The sequence below is a fragment of the Lontra canadensis genome, unplaced genomic scaffold, assembly GCF_010015895.1.
Source record: "Lontra canadensis isolate GAN:19392208 unplaced genomic scaffold, GSC_riverotter_1.0 scaffold52, whole genome shotgun sequence".
In the NCBI taxonomy this organism is placed as follows: domain Eukaryota; kingdom Metazoa; phylum Chordata; class Mammalia; order Carnivora; family Mustelidae; genus Lontra; species Lontra canadensis.
Window position 1 is genome coordinate 10,012,972 of NW_022631046.1, and position 19,779 is coordinate 10,032,750.

A 19,779-nucleotide genomic window follows, 5' to 3' on the forward strand; every position below is an offset into this window, starting at 1 on the left:
CTTCCAGCAGCACTCTGCAGTTAATCACTCCCTCCGTCTTCAGACGCGGTCTTCCCTTGCCTTCTCTAATAATAAACCCGTCCTGACTGCCTCTTCAATATCTCCTGCAGGTTTATCTCAAGTGCCTGGACAGCCTCGCCGTGAACTGTAATTATGAAAAACAACGCAATCCTTTTGAGTCATAAAAAAGGTGTACAAGCAAACACATATTTGGGGGGCTTCTCTTCGCTTCCGGTACGCTTCATATTACCGCGAATATAAAACTTTTCCGTTCCAGCAGACACGCCCTTCCCTCTTGCGCGCTGGACCTGGCCACAGGGCAAGAACAGGTATTCAACTTGACCCAACGCCGACACATTTGCCCGGGAAACGCCCAAGGCGCGGGACAAAAAAGGGCTTTCGGTCCAGCTCTGGCAGCGCTTCAGAAACTACACCCCCGAGCGACTCTTCAAAGTGTAGTCTGGCGCTCTTTCGCTCGCGAGCGGCGCAGATGAGTCCTCCGACATCCCAGCATTCCCTGCTCCCCAACCATCGAGAGCAGCTTCCGGCGTCGCTGGTGTGGGTGGGTGAAGAAGGAGCGGGCCCTCGCCGCTCTGTCTCACTCTCTCGCGCGCTCTCTCGGGCAACATGGCGGGCGTGGAGGAGGCAGCGTCCTCCGGGAGCCACCTGAATGGCGACTTGGATCCAGACGACAGAGAAGAAGGAGCTGCCTCTACAGCTGAGGAAGCAGCCAAGAAAAAAAGACGGAAGAAGAAGAAGAGTAAAGGGGCTGCCACAGGTAAAGGGAGTTTTATGTGTTCCCAGTCGCCGCCGGGGATGGTCGAACGGCTCGGCCCAGGCCCGGCGGGGGTGACAGAAACTGGGGACTCGAACACTGCCCGGGACTGATTCCCAGGACAGAGCGTGTGTCAAAACCAGGTTACAGATTTCTAGTGTGGGGAAAAGGCAGCTTCTCTTTCTGTGGAACTAGGGAGCTGTTGGGGTGGGGTGAATAGGGTGCCTCAGCTGGTCGTGAGGTAGTTCTGGGGTTGCTGGGCCTGAGCCCTTAGACGTGCCAGAACTCAGCTCCCACACAGATCGTGCAGCGGACTCGAAGCTGCGCACAGGGCTCAGTCCTGTCACCCTTCTGGCGGTTTGCCACACTGTCGCCTCTTTGCTGAAGGTATCTGGAACATACTTTTAAGGATGGGGGTGGAGTGGGCAAATCTCAGTGCGCTGGCCGCACCTCCCCCTACCTCCCGGGTTTACAGAGGGATTTTTGTTGCCGGCTGCACTTTTTGAGGTGTGTGTATATGTGTGTATGCCCACGCGGTCATGTCACCGAGTAGTAATTGCAGAATATGTGGTAGTGCTGCGAATTTTCACCTGCCTAAACCATAGCATCGTCAAGCTTCAGGGCTTTCAGGCCTGAATTGTGTTGCCATTTGCAGGTAGTTCGGATAGAATATTCTATAGATTGGAATGGAACTTCTCTAAATCCACTGGATTACACTTAGATTACATTATGCGTTAGGAACTTAAATGTTTTATTTTAGGAAGTCAGTGTTTTTTAGTTGTACGTGGTCCTTCGTTTTAGGAAGACAATGTTTGTGCCTGTTTTTAAAATCAGCCACACGAGGATTGAGAGACAAATGGAGAGGCCATAAGTGATGAAGATAAAGATGAGAGAGGTTGGAAAGGGTTAATATGTATCTTTCTGAAATTCTTATTAAATGGAAGTTGAAAAGGGAAAGTTGTGGGTGCTGGGACCCTTCCAGAGAAAATTTAATCCCGGACATAGTCTGGTGGCTGTTCCTGGCTTTCAGATGAAATCCGAACTCCAGTTTTTCCATGCAGATGCCCCTAATATTTAACAATTTTATCTCTCAACATGAATCCTCTGCAGTAGCCAGAATATCACTTCAGTATGTGCTAACTCGTAATACTATTTCGTTCTACACACATCTATTGCTACTACAGCTAGATTGTATTCACTTGGTGAAGGGGGAGGCTGGTCTTGTGCTTAGCTATTCAAGAATTTTGTTTTTTAGCAATGGAATTATCTTTTCGATTTATTTTGATTTTACCTAGCCTAGCTTGATGACTTACTTCTCATGAAAACTTGAAGTTCCCAGTGTTCTGTAGAAATCCTCCTCTAAGACCTTCAGCATTTATTACCTATCTCAAGTACCTGTTTTTTAATAAAGTGTTTGTTGTAGTAGTCTAATTGTTAAATACTTTTAACAATTGGATAGGGACCAACGCACGTTTTTGTTTATCCTTTAGTTGCTAGCACAGAGAAAGTGTAATAGATATTTTGTTGAATGGACAAAGCTACTTAGATGTGGGGGGTTTTTGTCACTAAGTGAATTCTGTAATGTTCACAATAATGTTTCTGTGTTTGTTTCCCAAATACTTATCAGGCAGGAAAGGACTTGTGTGTTCTCCAGGATCCTTAGAACATATTCTGATTGGAAACTATCTTTTTTAGATTTGATTTATGTTATATTTGATCAGCAGGGCAACAGGAACCTGATAAAGAATCAGGAGCCTCAGTTGATGAGGTAGCAAGACAATTGGAAAGACAAGCATTGGAAGAGAAAGAAAGAGATGATGACGATGAAGGTAAATGGTAAATTTGATATTTGTGGTTGGAAAAGCAAGAAGATATGACATTCTTTAAACAAAATGTATTTGTCCATATGGTTTATGGTTCTCTGATGTTTTAATTAATTAACATTAAAGCCTCAATGTCACAGATAAAAAGGGAAAGGTATTAACAATTCTTAAAAAGTTGGATAAGTTGAATGACTGCTCCAACACAGATCTCAACTTTTTAAAAATGTACTTGGCAAAATGCCAAGTAGGGGGTATTAAGATGATAATGAAGGACTGCTGGGGGACACGGGTGGCTCAGTTAGTTAAGTGTCTGCCTTTGGCGAGGATCGTGATCCTAGGGTCCTGTGATCTAGCCCCATGTCCATCTGCTCCCTGCTCAGCGGGGAGCCTGCTTCTCCTGCTCCTTGTGCCGCCTCCCCTACTTGTGCTCTCTCACTTTCGCTCTCTCTCAAATAAAGAAAGAAATCTTTTAAAAAAAGAAGAAGAAGAAATTGAAGGACTGTTTAACATTTATTGAACAACTAATATGTACAGGGCACTGTCCTAGGATACTTTCACATGTGTTCTCATTTTACTTTTCAAAACCTAGCAAAGTAGGTACTCTTCTCAGGAAGTGATGGTTATTATGTCATTTATCCAGTGTGACACAACTGCTATGTGTAGAGTGGAGTCAAGGTTTTGAACCTAGAACCTGATTTCAAGTCTGTTCCTTTCACTCTGTATGAAAGCCCCCCTCACTTTATTCTCAAGGAGTATATTGGCGTCCTTCTGAACTCTATTATAAATTCCCTGACCCCTAGCCGCTTATGGTATGTTGGTCCTGTAAGATTTCTTAAAGATAGTAATTCTTGAAATTCTAGAAATTGATGCTATCAGTAAGACAGTGGAGGTAATATTTGCTAGTTATTCTACAGCCTCTTTAGGTAGAGGGAGAAATGGAGCTTTCCCATACTCAATTATCTACTGTTGTGACCTACTGCTCTTCCTTAAGCATTGTCAACTTGGGCTCGTGTCTTCCAAGCCTTAGCAGAAAATACCTGCTGTACTTTGTCATGTTAGGATAATGCAGAGTAGATATTTCTCCTTCAGAAACATAAGCTCTCTGCTTTCATGGAGCTTAGAGTCAAAATTTTGGTGGAAAAGGTGCCAAGGTTCAAGAGAATAGTTAGCTTTTCCTTAAGCAAACCCTTTGTCCATTTTACCTTGGTTTGTGTTTCAATTTATGAACATATTTTGAGCTCTTAGCAGGAAAGGGGCTTGTAATTTCAAGGTTATAAAATAGATTGCTATAGACCTACAGTGTAGAGTATCACAGTATTAATCTTGAAGAGCATTCCTTGTTCCATTGCTTTTCTACAAAGTTGTACGAATCTTTTGACATTGAAGGAGAAACTTTTGTCAGATTGGAAATCGTTTTAACGTTGTTTTAAAGATGATTTTAGAACTATTGTTTTTCTCCCGTAGAGTTACTTTCCTAATTCGCTTCAAAAATCAGTATCAGTCAGTACTACTAATCTGTTGCGAGAGTTCTTTAAGAAGATGGAAAGTTAGTATTTCAGAATCTTTGTTCTAAAACAAAACAAAGAGGGGCTCGGTGGAATTGCAGGCTGAATGCTGAACAAAGGCTCTTTGGAAGGAATGGGACTTGTATAATGCCAAACAGAAGAGACCACTTTGGGCCAGGACAATGCTGAGAATGGATTCAAAGTGTATTGAATAGTGCATACTGGCCATATAAGATGATTTGTTGAGGGAGCCTTGGAGTATTTTTAAAAGAAAGTTATAGGGGTGCCTGGCTGGCTCAGTTGGTAGAGCATATGACTCTTGATCTCAGGGTCAGGAGTTCATTCCCCACATTGGGCATAAAGTTTACTTTAAAAATAATGTTTAAAAAAAGAGAAGAATGTTATAAAAAATAATTTAGTCCTCATACATATGCAGTGTTGTTAGAAAAAAAGGAAACATCCAGGAAAGGCTTGGAGATCATTTTGGAGGGCACTTAACAGCCCAGGCATGTGGTAATCATTATTTAAATTGGTGGGAAGGCAGCTGGGTGACTCAGTTGGTTAAGCTTCCAACTCATGATTTCAGCTCAGGTCATGATTTCAGTGTCCTGAGATTGAGCCCCATTTCAGGCTTTGCCTCTCCCTCCCCCGACTCTTGCACACGCCTGCATGCGCTCTCTCTCTCTCTCTCTAGTAAATAACTATCTTTAAATGGGTGGGCATAAATGAGAATGGAAGGGAAGAGTTCAGTGGAATAGTGGTTGTGGAAGCAGAATTCAGAGGACTTTTAAAAGAATTTGAATCAGGGGCGCCTGGGTGGCTCAGTGGGTTAAAGCCGCTGCCTTCTGCTCAGGTCATGATCCCAGGGTCCTGGGATCAAGTCTTTGTTGGGCTCTCTGCTCAGCAGGGAGCCTGCTTCCCCCTCTCTCTTTCTGCCTCCCTCTCTGCCTACTTGTGATCTCTGTCTTTCAAATAAAAAAAATCTTAAAAAAAATAAAAAGACTTTAAATCAGGGGAGAAGGAAGGAGAGGCATAGATGGACTCTAGAGGTTTGAATTGGTGACAGAATATTGGTGCTGTTCACTGAAATTGTGAAGTAGGGAGAGTGGGTTAAGAGATTGACTGGGGGGGTATAGGCAAAAAAGAAAGTATTGAGTTAATTTTAGATGTGTTTAATTTGAAACTGGAGTATTGGTATGAAAAGTTAATCCTGTGGGCATTTGGCAATGTGCTAGAAGTAATTCAGTGAAGTTTTAAGTTAGATTTATTAAGGTACATATATTGCCCAGGACTAAATTCACTATTTTCAAAAAATAGACTTTATGTTTTACAACAGTTTTACTTAGGTTCTCAGCAATATTAAGCAGAAGGTGCAGAGATTTCCCATATACTCCCTACCACCATACGTGCAAAGCCTCTCCCATTTTCAACATCCCCCACTGGAGTGGTGCATTTGTGACAATGGATGAACGTACATTTGACACATCATCATTCTGCCAAGTCCATCGTTTATATAGATTTACTCGTGATACTGTATATTCTATATATTCACCCTTTATAAGTCTATAGTTTGATAAGTTTTTACAAACATGCATTTGTGTAACCACAACCAAGATACAGACCATTTTCATTTAACATTTCCATCTCCACAAAAAAGTTCCCTTTTACCCTTTTGTAGTCCATTCTCTTGCTCCACCCCCTGGTCCCTCACAACCATTGATAACATTTTCTGTTATGTAGTTTTTTCTACAATGTCCTATAAATGGAATTATTATAGCGTGCAGCTTTTTTTGGTTGTTTGCCTTAGCGTGATACTTTTGAGAGTCCTCCAATTGCATATGCATCAGTAATAATTCATTACATTTTATTGCAAGTAGTATTCCAGATTTGTTTATCCACTTACTGGTTGATGGATATTCAGGTTGTTTCTGGTTTTTGTGTTATGAATAAAGACAACGTTTGCATACAAGTCTTTGTGTGGACATAGGTTTTCATTTCTCCTGGGTGGGTACCTAGGAGTAGGATTGCTGGTCATATGGGAAGTCTATGTTTTTAATCTTATTAGAAACTATCAAACTTGTTCAAAGTAACTTTATCATTTTGCTTTCCTGTCCACACTGGTTGAGAATTCCAGGTCCTTTGTATCTCTTAAGCACTTGGTATTGTTATTTTTTTTTTTTTAAGATTTTATTTATTTATTTCACAGAGATCACAAGTAGGCAGAGAGGCTGGCAGGGCGGGGGATGCAGGGGGAGCAGGCTCCCCGCTGAGCAGAGAGCCCGATGTGGGGCTTGATCCCAGGACCCTGAGATCATGACTTGAGCTGAAGGCAGAGGCTTTAACCCACTGAGCTACCCAGGCACCCTGGTATTGTTAATTTTTAAATTAGCTTTTCTAACAGGTGTGCAGTGGTATGTCATTGTGGTTTTAATTTGCATTTCCCTAATGACTGAAGATGTTGAACATCTTTTCATGTTTTTGCCTTCTGTATTTCTTTAGTGAAATATTTGTTCATATCTTTTGTCCATTTTTCAGTTATTTGTTGTCATATTGAATTGTAGTGGTTCTTTATTCTTGATAAAAGCTCTTTATCTGATACATGTTTTATCAATATTTTCTTTTATGCTGGTATTGATTGCAGCAGAAAATATTTTAATTTTGATGAAGTTGCATTCATTTTATTTCTTCATGGGTCATGTTTTTTATGTGTTATCCAAAAAGTTAAATAATTGCTCTCTGTAGGTTTATGAAGATAATTTTCTTGTATTCTCTTCAAGCAATTTTATATGTCCATTTAGAGTTAATTTTTGTACCTAGTGCAAGGTAAGAATTGAGATTTTTTTTTTCTTGCTTATAGCTGTCCAATTTTCATTCAACAAATATTAACTAATTTGGCATAATACAGAAATAGATATGAACAGCTTCTGCCTGTTAAGAATATCCTGGGATGCTGTGAAAGAAAGACTTATAAAAACATGAATTGTGGCATGGTATAATGCATGGGAGGTTAAGCATATATAGTTCATATTTGGATCCAGGCTTTACTGCTGTCTTGGCACAAGAGTTCAATAAAGAGTGGCTGTTATCCTATACTGAATACAGACCTTGAACACTGGATAAAGTAACTAGTCTCAGAAGGATGACTGAGTATTAAAGGAGGAGCTTCATCTTACCTCATTTTAAAGATGAAAAGACTATGGTAGAGAGAGGCTAAATAATTTTGCCCAAAGTCACACAGCTGCAGGATTTAGTAAGCTTTTACAAAATTGATTAGGGGCACCTGGGTCGCTAAGCGTCTGCCTTTGGTTCAGGTTATGAACTCGGGGTCCTGGGATTGAGCCCCTCATCGGGCTCTCTGCTCAGTGGGGAGTCCGCTTTGCCCTCTGCCTGCCGCTCCCCCTGCTTATGTTCTCTCTCTGTCTCTGTCAAATAAACAAAATCTTTTAAAAAAGAAAGAAAAAAACTGGTTATACTTTTTTTTTTTTTTTGAAGATTTTACTTATTTGAGAGAGGACACTTGCACTCATGTGCACAAGGGTGGGATGGGGGGGCAGAGGGAGAGGGAGAAGTAGACTCCCTGCTGAGCAGGGAGCCTGATGGGGGACTTAGTCCCAGGACCCTGAGTTCATAACCTGAACCAAAGGCAGATGCTTAACTAACTGAGTCACCCAGGGACCCCTAAAACTGGTTATACATCCTGAAGCATTCGTTTCAGGTTGAGTCTAGTGTATGTAGCAGTATGCTAGGCACTGAATATTCTTCCAGAATAAAGACTATCTTGTTTTGCTTTTCTGTCCTTATTACTTGGCACTTAAGAACTCAGCAAACATTTATTGAATGAATGAAGGTTATTTTATTTTATTTATTTATTTTTTTAAAGATTGTATTTATTTATTTGACAGAGAGATCACAATTAGGCAGAGAGGCAGGCAGAGAGAGAGGGGGAAGCAGGCTCCCTGCTGAGCAGAGAGCCCGATGTGGGGCTTGATCCCAGGACCTGAGATCATGACCTGAGCTGAAGGCAGAGGCTTAACCCACTGAGCCACCCAGGTGCCCCAAATGATGAAGGTTATTTTAAAATTGTAGTGTAGAATATGTGAATTAGATTATATGACACATGAGGAAATTGCAAGTTGTGTTTTGGGCTTTTGAATCTAGAAACCAATAATGAGTAAGTCAGCCATATTTGTGTTTCTGCTGTGTTCCTATGTTTCGTGTACCCAGTTCCATAAGACTGACCATAAACTGCAACTTTGTGGTTTATCTGGCTGGCTCAGTTGATAGAGCATGCAACTCTTAAATCAGGATTGTGAATTCAACTCCACATTGGATGTAGAGATTACTTAAAAAAGAAAATCTTTAAAAAAAAAAAAAAAAAGGTGCCTGGGTAGCACAGTGGGTTGAGTTACCAGCTGTTGATTTTGGCTCAGATCAAAATCTTAGGGTAGGGAGATGGAGCCCTGCATTGGGCTCTGTGCTGAATGTGGAGCCTGCTTGGGATTCTCTCCCTCTTTCTCAGAATAATAATAATAATAATAATAAAAGAAATTGCAATTTCATAAGTAAGAAATTGTCAAATATTGGCAATTTTCTATCAGTCCATTAAAGCCCTCTCTCATGTTACCTCCGTCTTTGCTAAATTGCTGTTTCCTATTTATCATTTAGGTGGAAAAAAACAGGATAAAATAAACTAAAAGAACATTTGTTGAGAAGAATATTTATCACATGCTTAGTTAGCCCTGTGTCTTAATTTAGGAAATGGTATGTAATCTTTAAGGAGCTCACAGACAAGTAGGGGTCATAGTAAGCCCCTAATCATTTTTCAAAAAGAAAAAAAGGTTGCACTTTTGTGTGATAATTGTAATAGAATATAGTGGTGAGAAGATTTCTTTTATGGCCCCTGCTTATCTGGGAGTAAAAAGGGAGGAGCTCTTTGAGCAGAAAATGTAAGCAGTCATTTGACATTGTTTTATGGGTGTGGATTTCATGATTTAAAATTGCTGATGCTAGCCATGAGTTACTGGCACAATGTGAAACATTTAAAAAGCTATATGGTGAACATCCTATTAAACTGTCAACTTCTAATTGTCTGCCACAGCTTCCTTTTCATCCTTATTTCATAGCAGTATGATTTGTGGATAGGTTGGTGTGCTTCATGATGAAATTTATTGAGCAGTGTTTTTAGAAATTCAGACACTTCAGTGTTTTGATACCTTTATTTAAAATGTTTTAAGTCACTATTAATCTTTTTTTTTTTAAGATTTTATTTATTTATTTGACAAAGAGAGATCACAAGTAGACAGACAGGCAGGCAGAGAGAGAGGGGGAAGCAGGCTCCCTGCTGAGCAGAGAGCCCGACGTGGGACTTGATCCCAGGACCCTGAGATCATGGCCTGAGCCGAAAGCAGCGGCTTAACCCACTGAGCCACCCAGGCGCCCCTAAGTCACTATTAATCTTGGCCATAATACCATTCTTGATCTTTTCTCCAAGTTCAGGAGTATGGTATGGACTTCATAAAAGATAGTTATAAAAACTGCCGGGGAGGTGGGGGTGCCTGGGTGGCTCAGTGGGTTAACGTCTCTGCCTTTGGCTCAGGTCATGGTCCCAGAGCCCTGGGATTGAGCCCCACATTGGGCTCTCTGCTCAGTCGGGAGCCTGCTTCCCTCTCTCTCTGCCTGCCTCTCTGCCTACTTGTGATCCTGTCAAATAAATTAAAAAATCTTAAAAAAAAAAAACCAAAACTGACAGGGGCACTTGGGTGGCTCAGTCAGTTAAGCATCTGACTTTGGTTCAGGTCATGGTCTCAGGGTCCTGGAATCGATCCCCACGTCTGGCTCCATGCTCAGTGGGGAGTCTGCTTGTCCTTCACCCTCTGTCCCTCCCCCACTCATGCTCTCTTCTCTCACTCAAATAAATAAATAGAATCTTTAAAAAGCAACAAAAAAACCCTTACAGGCAGATACTGGCAGTTTTGGATGCTCTTTTGCCAACTTTGGCTTGAATTCATGACCCTGAGATTAAGACTGAGCTGAGATCAAGAGTTGGACACTTAACCGATTGAGTCACCCAAGTGCCCCTTGCAAGCAATTTTTTGAAGTAGTTCTTAATAATCCCCATTTTGGGGCATCAGGTTCTACTATGAACCTAGGAAAAGTATATATGCCCTCTAATTTTTTCATATAATTTGATCCAGAAGAAGAACTCTTTTTCTCTAATAGTAACTATTCAGGAAAAGGTATTTTAAAAATATGACACCCCAAATACTCCTCCCTGGATTAGTATCAGGTGACATATTCTTGGTCTGGTTCTGCCATTTACTAATTGGGATTTTCTTGGACATGTCCCTTAAACATTCCTTGTTTTATCTCATAAAATTGATTTGAGAATCACATGAGGTCATGAAATATAAGTGTTGAACCACAAAGTGTATGTAAGCAAACTAGTATTTTAGGTAAAGTCACACAGTCATTATTATTGGAATTAAACTAACACTAGCTCTTTTTCCTTTTGAAAAAGACTACTAATGCATTTTTTATTCTTAAGAGTATCTTATTCAAAGTTCTTTAATTAGATTAAGTCAAGTAAAGTTTCCTTAGTGCTTTTGGTTACACAAGTCAAATTCTTAGACATTAGCAGTATTCAGAATTCTTTTCTAAGAGTATTGGGTCAGTTTTATTATATCTTGTTTAAGATGCTTTGTGTGTGTGTGTGTGCTTGCTTTGTTCCTCTGCTTATGAGGTTTAAATAAATAATGTACTTGAAATGCTTTTTTCCTAGATGGAGATGGGGATGGAGATGGAGCAGCTGGAAAGAAGAAGAAAAAGAAGAAGAAGAAGAGAGGACGTTAGTGTCTTAAGTTGATCTTACCTGACAAATAAAAAGTATCTATTAACCAGCAGGTTTGAATAGGTTTGAAATGGCTTAAGATCCCATTGTGTGTCAAGGAAATAAATTTAGGCTTATTAGAGGTGGAATTTAGTGAAACTCACAACTGTTTTTTCATTTAACAATCTGTTGGCATTTTCTTTATCTTATTCCCTTATTGAGCTAAGGGATGTTAATAATAAGTTGGTTGCATTTTACTGCAATTTAGGAATGAATTTATAATTTAAAACTTGAATAATACAGGTAACAGTTCTGTCAGGGATGAATAAAGTCCTACTACTGTGCATAATAGGATAAACATAGTTTGCAGTTCACCTGCCAGCTTTGAAATAATGAGATTCTTGATAAATATTTAATGAAGAGTACCATTATTTAAAATTTGTGTATATGGTTGAATTTTATTAATTACATTGTACTATTTTGTATTCATTTAAAATATGATCCTGCTTGTTGTTTTGTTTCTATAAATGGCAAACCAAACCTCTTGAGGGATCTGATATTCAATTAGGGAGACCAAGGGGAGATTGTATAGTCTTGGGGAATAAAAGTTGGGTTGAGAATCAGAACAAGTTCTAATCTTAAGTGCCCTTTAGGGTATAGGGACCACTGAGTATCTGGTTATACCTTCCTTTAAATCTTTCAGGCTAAAATTTTATGAATCAAAATATTGGAGGCTTGACTCATTTTTATATCTATGTTAAGAGAAATACTTAAATGTTTTTTAAGAAAGCTTTTGGCTCTACCAGGAATTTTCCAGATGTGTCACCAGATGAGGATGGGATAGCCTTCTTTTTATTCAGGCATCTATTTTCAGATCCTTCTAGTCATAGGATGTTAGTTCTGTCCCTAGCATAGTTGGTACTTAATGAGCACGGGTTACCCATGTTTTAGAAATCTTCCAGTGATTGTAATGTCATATTCCCTCCATTCAAAAATTGTTAAAAGTGTGCTCGTGAGACATGGTATTACCTGAGAATGGCTTGAGAGAGAACTATTTCTCCCAATACTCTTATATTACTCCCTAATGAAGGTAAATAAGGGGCTATTTTGTATTTGCCCTTGGTCAAATTCCTCCACTGACAGATGTTTTAGTATGATGCCATCATTTTTTATTGTGCTTCCTCTGAGGATGTTGAACTTACTTTTCATTTTATTTCTTTATGAGTACTCTCAAGAGACAGTCTTTTGTCTGGTCTTGGTATCAAGAATAATTGTGCTTTTCCTGAGTACTTAATGTGCTTTATCTTATAAACATGACCCATGCAAATAACCAAGCCTTTTTTTTTTTTTTTTTTTTTTTTTTTTAAGTATTGGCTCCTAGAGGGCTTAGAGTCAAATCTGTGGTTTTGTATTGGTAGTATTTCAGGTACTATTTTATGTTCTTTCCATGTTTTGATTTTTGTTCTCTAATTTACTGTCTCTTATTTGTGTATTTTATATATTCTTGTAGGCTATCATAAATCGCTTGTGGAATAAACCAAATAATGTAATTATGGACTGTTCACTGCCCTCATTTTCCTCATCTCTAAAGTGAGAGAATTATAAGTGATAGTTAATGGTAACTGCAGTACAAATTGTTATGCATAGTTTTAGATAATACCTTGGACATAGTATATAATAGTTTTCACAGGTTACCCAGCATTTCATCTTGTTCTTCATTTTGTAGATGAGGAAACTGAGGCTTGGCACATCTAGCCATTTGTCCAAGTCACAGTTAATAAGTGGTTGAGGCTAGACTTCAGCTCTCATATTTTGATTACAAATTTTTTTCTCTAATGATCTTTTTAGTTTTTTATTCTGTGTTAATAATTCATGGACATATAAAAGGCATCTTTATCAGAATTGTAGCTGAGATAAAGCTGAGGGCAGTGCAATAGTACTTTGTTGATAAAACTCAAGATTTCAAAAGATCAGGAAAACTGAGAAATAGGCAGGTATTAACAAGCTGAAATTTAATAGACATATATTAAGTTAGTACAGAGTGATAAGGTCTAAGGATTTTGAGTGTTAGTATAATGTGAGCCAAAAAGCAGGGAGTCGTAACTATTTAATAGGTGTAGGATTTTTAGAATCAGTAGTATAGCCTTATATTAATTATACCTTATTTGGGCCATTAATTTAAGTCAATTCTAATACCAACTTAAAAGGAACATTGACAGTTTCAGGGTTGGCAAATAGAGGTGAAAGTGTTAAGAACCATATCCTTTAACGTGATTTCTCATCATACAGAGGAAGGAATCAGTAGAAATTAAAAATAAAATTTTTTCAACTGTGAAGAATAAAGCTAGAACTAACAGATGAAAATAACAGGGAGAGAGAAGTGTAGGAAGAGCTTTCTAATAGAGTTCTTTCAAAATGAATGGATTTTCACTTCAGAGATAGATTGTCTGCATTGTTGGGAGCACACTGCCATATGTCAGGAGTATTATGGGATTCCTAGATTTAAGTGTAAAGCAAAATTAGGTGATCTCTAAGATCTTTTTTTTATATAAATTCTGCTGTTTCCTCTTAGGAGGAACCTTAAAGCGTTTCCCAAGTTTATGCTCCCATAGAGCACTTTTAAACATTATGTAAAGTCAAAAACATTTGGTGCTCATGAGGTACTGAGTGTTTGAATTAAAAGAAGAAACCAAAATATGGTTCCATGGGTAAATGATGTGGTTCAATAAATGGTTATACTTTTATTTATATAGTTCTTTTTCCCCCATTGCAGAACAAAGAGAGCAAAATGGTGTTAAACTTTAAGACACACAAAATCCATAAGGCCAGTTACAATCAAAAGGATACCACATATTTCACCTCAGTAGTTAAAGTGCTACAGAAATGCATCAAGTGTCCAATATCACTGCATAAATTAATAGACTTCCTGGCATTTTTGGGGAACAGCATTCATTACTAAAAGGCAGTTCTTTATATAGTGGGAATTCTATAACTGGTTCAGTGTATTTAAAAATTTTTTTAAAAGACAAATCTCCAGATATTTTTAAAAATCATCTTGGAACACTGGTGTCTTTTAGAATATAGTTTGGGAAATAATGTTCTTAAAATGTATGCTAAGGACTATAAATTTTTTTAAGTATCTGGGAATTTGTATATGTCTACCTAAATTCTTTTAGCACTGGGTATGTATACTCTTAACTTTTATACCTAATATACCCTTGAAATAAGTTCTTCACTTACTAATATGTAATAGCGTTATATTTTTACCTCATTGTTGTAGGGTTTCTTTCATACTTTCTTGTTTCCTCTTTGATTTTTATTTGTGAAAACCAGCCTCTCTGTGTTATTCTATTTCTGGTATAGTAAATGAAGACAAAAATACTAGAAATGTACTTTCTGCCAAGATATATTCTGTTTAAATACATAATGGAGTTCTAAGGAGTTGAATATTTCTATTCCCAAGCAACAGTAAATTGGAGAGGAGGTGGCCAGCATGGTGAAATATCTTCTGTTTTTAACCATAAGGCTATGATAGCAAGAAGGTTCCTTAAATTAGGATATACAGCAGCCATCAGGAACTGAGAAAAAATGTAATGATAACTGCTTAATTTTATTTGTAACTACAGAAGTTAATGTTTTATTTGTATCTCACAGCAAAAGTTCAAACAGACCCTCCCTCAGTTCCAATATGTGACCTGTATCCTAACGGTGTATTTCCCAAAGGACAAGAATGCGAGTACCCACCCACACAAGATGGGTAAGAATCATAAGATAACTTCCAGTTTGACTTTTGAAAGTTGTAGTTTAGCGATAAAGCAGATTTGATTTTTCTCAGAACTTTGCTCCACTACCTTAATAAAAGCTTGTGAATTGTTATAGAAAATACAGTAGAAGCCGTCTTATCCAAAATGATTGGGACCAGTAGTAGTTCAGTTAGTCAAAAAAGTATGTTAAAGTGGGGATCACAAAACTAAAAAATCTTTATTGATAAAAGTTAAACATTTGTTTTTCATCAGTCTCAGTATTAGAACATGGATTTGTATCGTACTCCACTTTTTTCTTCCCATAAGCTATATCCATAATACATTGTCTGTAAATGTAATCCATTTTGAGCTTCCATGAGGAATACAAGCTAAGTAATCTGAGGGCTGATATTGGATATTTACATTTTTTTCCTCAAACCATTTGCAGCTGCGCTTAATTTGACAGGTATTTTTTGATGACTTTATTGAGATTTTTCTGAGTAGTCAATTTAGTTTCATTGGGAAAATTATTTTTATGTACTATATAACTAAATTACATAATTATAGTAACAAGTACAGATGACTTAACACTGGTTTGCAGATGCATCACCTGATTGTTGAAAGTGTTTTGAAAGGATACATTTCACCTGGTCAGCAGACACTCAATAGTGGCATTACGCTGACTGGTTAAGAACATGGAAGCTGGGATTCAAATGAATCCCTGCTCTAACACTTATTAGCTTTGTGACTTGGGCAAGTAATTTATCATGTCTTTGCTTTCATTTCTTCATCTATAAAATGAGCACTTCGTAGGGTTGTGAGGAATAATAATATATGCAAAGCACTTAGGAGAGTAACACGCATAGTAAGCATGATGTGTTAGCTGCTGCCGTCAGCCCCTCATATTCAGCATACAATGAGCATTGGTTAGTATATTTTTACAGAGAGAATCAAGAGCATCAGTTAATCCAGTGGTTGCAATAGTTGGTTAAGAAAGCTTCTACTGTAGCCTTGTTTCATTGACCTGTAAAGACATCATTGTTTTTCTTTAAACTTTAGGAAAGAACATGATGTTGTTACATTTAATCCCCCTCCTTCAGTCCTAGTACTTTCAGTGAATAAGTATAAAGTTCTGAAATTTTGCGTCATGAGCATCTTTTCTTTGAATTTGAATTCACCAGTCACTATTCCTATCTTAAAGTGTCTATTTTTGAAATGTCACAGACATATAATTTCACATTAATTAACTTAAATTTTCATAGTAAAATAATCACATTTATTTTTAAAGACAGTCTTTTTATTTTATTTATTTATTTTTGCTTGTTCCCTCTTCCTTCCCTTCTTTCCAGACCCATGTAAACACCTAGCAGGTAGCCCTCCATATTTTTATACACTTATTTATGTGTACATCTATGTCCATTTATGTGAAGGGACTCTTTTAGTCTTGTTTTCCAAAATGGAATCATAGGCACACTTTCCTCACCTTTTCTCCTTCAGGACTATCTCTTAGAAAGCCCTCCAACTCAGTCAGAATAGCAGTTATTCCTTTGAATGGTTTCATAATATTCCGTAGTGTGGCTGTGCCATACTTTATTCCACCATTTTCTAATTGATCAGCCTTCATTCTGTCTCTGTTTTTTGCAATACTACAAACCATTCTGTAATAAAAATTTCTAAGAATATACACGTGTGTGTGTGTATTATCTCCTTATGTTATGGCAGTTTTATTATGGAATAGTTTTCCAGGAGTGGAATTGCTGTATCAAAGAATATATTAATACTTTATGATTCCCAGACTAATAACTTTGAGCATTTTTTTATTGTTGGCTTTATTGTTTTTCAAGATAGAACTATACTACAAACAGCTTTATAAGCCTTTTTAAAATTTGTTTTCATGTTAGTAAAGAAATCAACAGTATTTTTATATGTCTCTGTATATGTATGTGTTTTCTACTGATTTTTCTTTTTTTGCTAGAACATTTAAAAAATAAGTTTGGGGTTTTTTGTTTTTGTTTTTGTTTTTACAATTTTATTTATTTGACACACAAAGAGACATCACAAGTAGGCAGAGAGGCTGGCAGAGAGAGGGGGAAGCAGGCTCCTAGCTGAGCAGAGAGCCGGATGTGGGACTCTATCGCAGGACCCTGAGCTTATGACCTGAGCCGAAAGCAGAGGCTTAACCCTCTGAGCCACCCAAGTGCTTCCCAAGTGCTTCCCCCCCCCCTTTTTTTTTTAAGTTAGATCTCCAAGCCCAGCATGGGTTTTGAACTCATGACCCTGAGATCTAGAGTTGCATGTTCTACCAACAGAGCCAGCCAGGTACCCCAAGTCTCTTTTGAGTCTTCACTTCTAAAAACTTCAAGCAATGGGGTACCTGGGTAGCTCAATTGTTAGGTGTCCAACTCTTGATCTCAGCTCAGGTTTTGTTTTTTTTTTTTTTTGGATTATTTAATCATTTCAGAGGGAGTGGGTGGGGACATATGGAAAGGGAAAAGGAAAGAAGCAGACTAAGCAGACTCCCCCTCTGAGAGCTGAGCCTGTTGAGGATGGATCTCACAACCCTGAGATATGACCTTAGCCGAAATCAAGAGTTACAAGCTTAACCAACTGAGTTGCTCAGGTGCTCCTCAGCTCAAGTCTTAATCTCAGGGTAGTGAGTATGAGCCCCAAGTTGAGCTGCATGCTGGTTGTGGAGCCTACTTAAAAAAACAAACTTCAAGCATCTCGCAAGAATTAGATATTCTTCAAATTATCACACTTCATAAATTAACAGTAATTTTCCAGTATCATGTAAGTACCTAGTTCATATTTAGAATTTTTTCCCCTATTATCCCTGAGATATGTCTTTAGCAATTTTTGCCCTCTAAACCATGATCTAGTCAAGGTTCATATGGTGCATATAGTTAGAATCTCTACCTTCTTCTCTATTGCACTGACTTTTTGAAGAGACCAGGTAGTTTAGAAAGTCTTATATTTTGGGATTTCTTTTATTGTTTCCTTGTGGTGTCATTAAGCTTTTTTCTCTATGCCTTTATTTTCTGTAAACTGGAATTAGTTGTAAAGGGTTAGATTAGAGTTAGATTAAGCACTTTGGCAGGAACGTAAAAGTGATACTATGTTCTTCATATTGTATCATAGTCTGTTGCATCAGGTATAAGGTCAGGTTTTTCTCTTACTAGTTTTACTGTATTGATCACTTGGTTAATGTGGTAATAGCCAGCTGTTTCTTTTTTAAAGGTACTTTTTCCTTTTTGTAGTTTTCAAATAATCTGTGTGGGTAGTTTGGTACCATTGGAATATCCTTTTCTTCAACAACTTTTTTATTATTTCGGTATCTATCCATGCTTTATCAGTTATTTCCTTGGGGACTGCAGAATGGTGGATTTCTAATTCTGTTGTTCTTTCTACATTTATTAGCTGACCTGTAAGAAGAATTTTCCCTATCCACTGGGTATCACTTAACTTTATCAGTTAACTACAGTTTCTTATAGACAGTTAAAATATGCTTTATTTTTCCCCTTTTAAGTACCAGTTTTCAGAGGAAAGAATTGGTGTCATGTCTGTGTGTGTTCTTATTTCTGGGTTAAAAACATGCATTTTTATTTTTATTTTTTTTTAAAGATTTTATTTATTTATTTGACAGACAGAGATCACAAGTAGCAGAGGCAGGCAGAGAGAGGGAAGCAGGCTCCCTGCTGAGCAGAGAGCCCGATTGCGGGGCTCGATCCCAGGACCCTGGGATCATGACCTGAGCTGAAGGCAGAGGCTTAACCCACTGAGCCACCCAGGCACCCCAAAAGACATGCATTTTTAAATGGCTTTTTATAAATGTGGCATTTAGTGATTTAAAAATACAAATATAACTAGTTTTTAAGTTATCTATGCAATGAGTTCAGAAATGTTTTGACTGAAATTAATTGGATTCCTTTGTGTCTTTTGGTTTGACTTAGTATTTTATGCTTTTAATCTAATAAAAATGATGAAACACTGAAAAGACTCAGAAGTATGAAAGAGGTGTGAATTTACATACTCTATAAACACTTCTGTAAAGATTCTTTCAAGCAGTTATTCTGATAGTTTTGTTGCACAGATATGTTTTAAGCATTTTTAACCCACCTCTGTCAGTTGGATGAATTAATTGCACTTTCAGAGATTTATTATGAGCTCAGAAGGTTTTTTCCATCTTATTAATTTCTCTATTTTTGCTAAATAGACTGATGATCAAAATGTTATATTTAGGAAAGGGGAGAGGCTCCTTCATCATATTTTCTTAGAAATAGTACGAGCTTGGAATTATGATTTAGAGCTTGAATTCACTGCTTCTAAAAATCAGCTATGCAGCTTCAGAAGTATAAGATCATGTGAGGCATGTTGATTTCAGTATTGGGGATCTTTATTGTATTATGTTCTGATTCTAAAATGTAGTCAAATAGCATTTGGATTTTTTTTTTTTTTTAAGATTTTATTTATTTATTTGTCAGAGTGAGCACAGGCAGACAGAGTGGCAGGCAGAGGCAGATGGAGAAGTAGGCTCCCGCTAAGCAAGGAGCCTGATGTGGGACTCGATCCCAGGATGCTGGGATCATGACCTGAGCCGAAGGCAGCGGCTTAACCAACTGAGCCACCCAGGCATCCCTAGCATTTGGATTTTAATTATACTATACTTAACATTTTAACCTACAAGAAGTGAATTTGAGGAATTGAAAAGAAATGCGAATTGATAGTAACCAATTTCATTTTCATGGCTGATACCCATCAGTTCCCTGTGAAAATAGTCTAATCATTCTAGAGAAAACGTTTGAAGATATTTTTGTTTTTCACAAAATGTTTGGCTTTTGGGGCAGGGCTGTCCATATAGGTTTGGCTGTAGTATATGTGCCGGAGTTATGTCTATGTAAGAGATGTGATATGAAGAATTGTGATATGTTTAGTTTAAAAATTGATTTGAGACTTTATCCAGTACTCTTAAGCCTGAAAATGATGTTTTCTTAGAATATTTGGGTTCTTGGTTCCCAGGAAAGATTTTTAGATTCATGGGAGAGAATGGACTGGAGTTCTGTCTGGAGGTCAGGAGATATAGTTTGTCTGTCCCATCATGGAGTGAGCA

At 37.8% G+C, this 19,779-nt stretch overlaps 1 protein-coding gene across 2 annotated transcripts in view; it reads left to right on the top strand.

Moving 5' to 3' along the window:
- The first annotated feature begins 545 nt into the window (after positions 1–545).
- The window catches only part of METAP2 (methionyl aminopeptidase 2), a 29,461-nt gene continuing 10,227 nt past the window's right edge, over positions 546–19,779 (top strand). The window contains exons 1-4 of one of the 2 annotated variants that reach the window (XM_032874260.1): positions 546–778; positions 2,497–2,604; positions 10,882–10,947; positions 14,584–14,686. In XM_032874260.1, coding sequence (XP_032730151.1) covers positions 628–778; positions 2,497–2,604; positions 10,882–10,947; positions 14,584–14,686 — 428 coding nt within the window. In that variant the 5' untranslated portion in view covers positions 546–627. The remainder of the gene's footprint in view (positions 779–2,496; positions 2,605–10,881; positions 10,948–14,583; positions 14,687–19,779) is intronic. The other variant, XM_032874261.1, reaches the window with a different exon arrangement.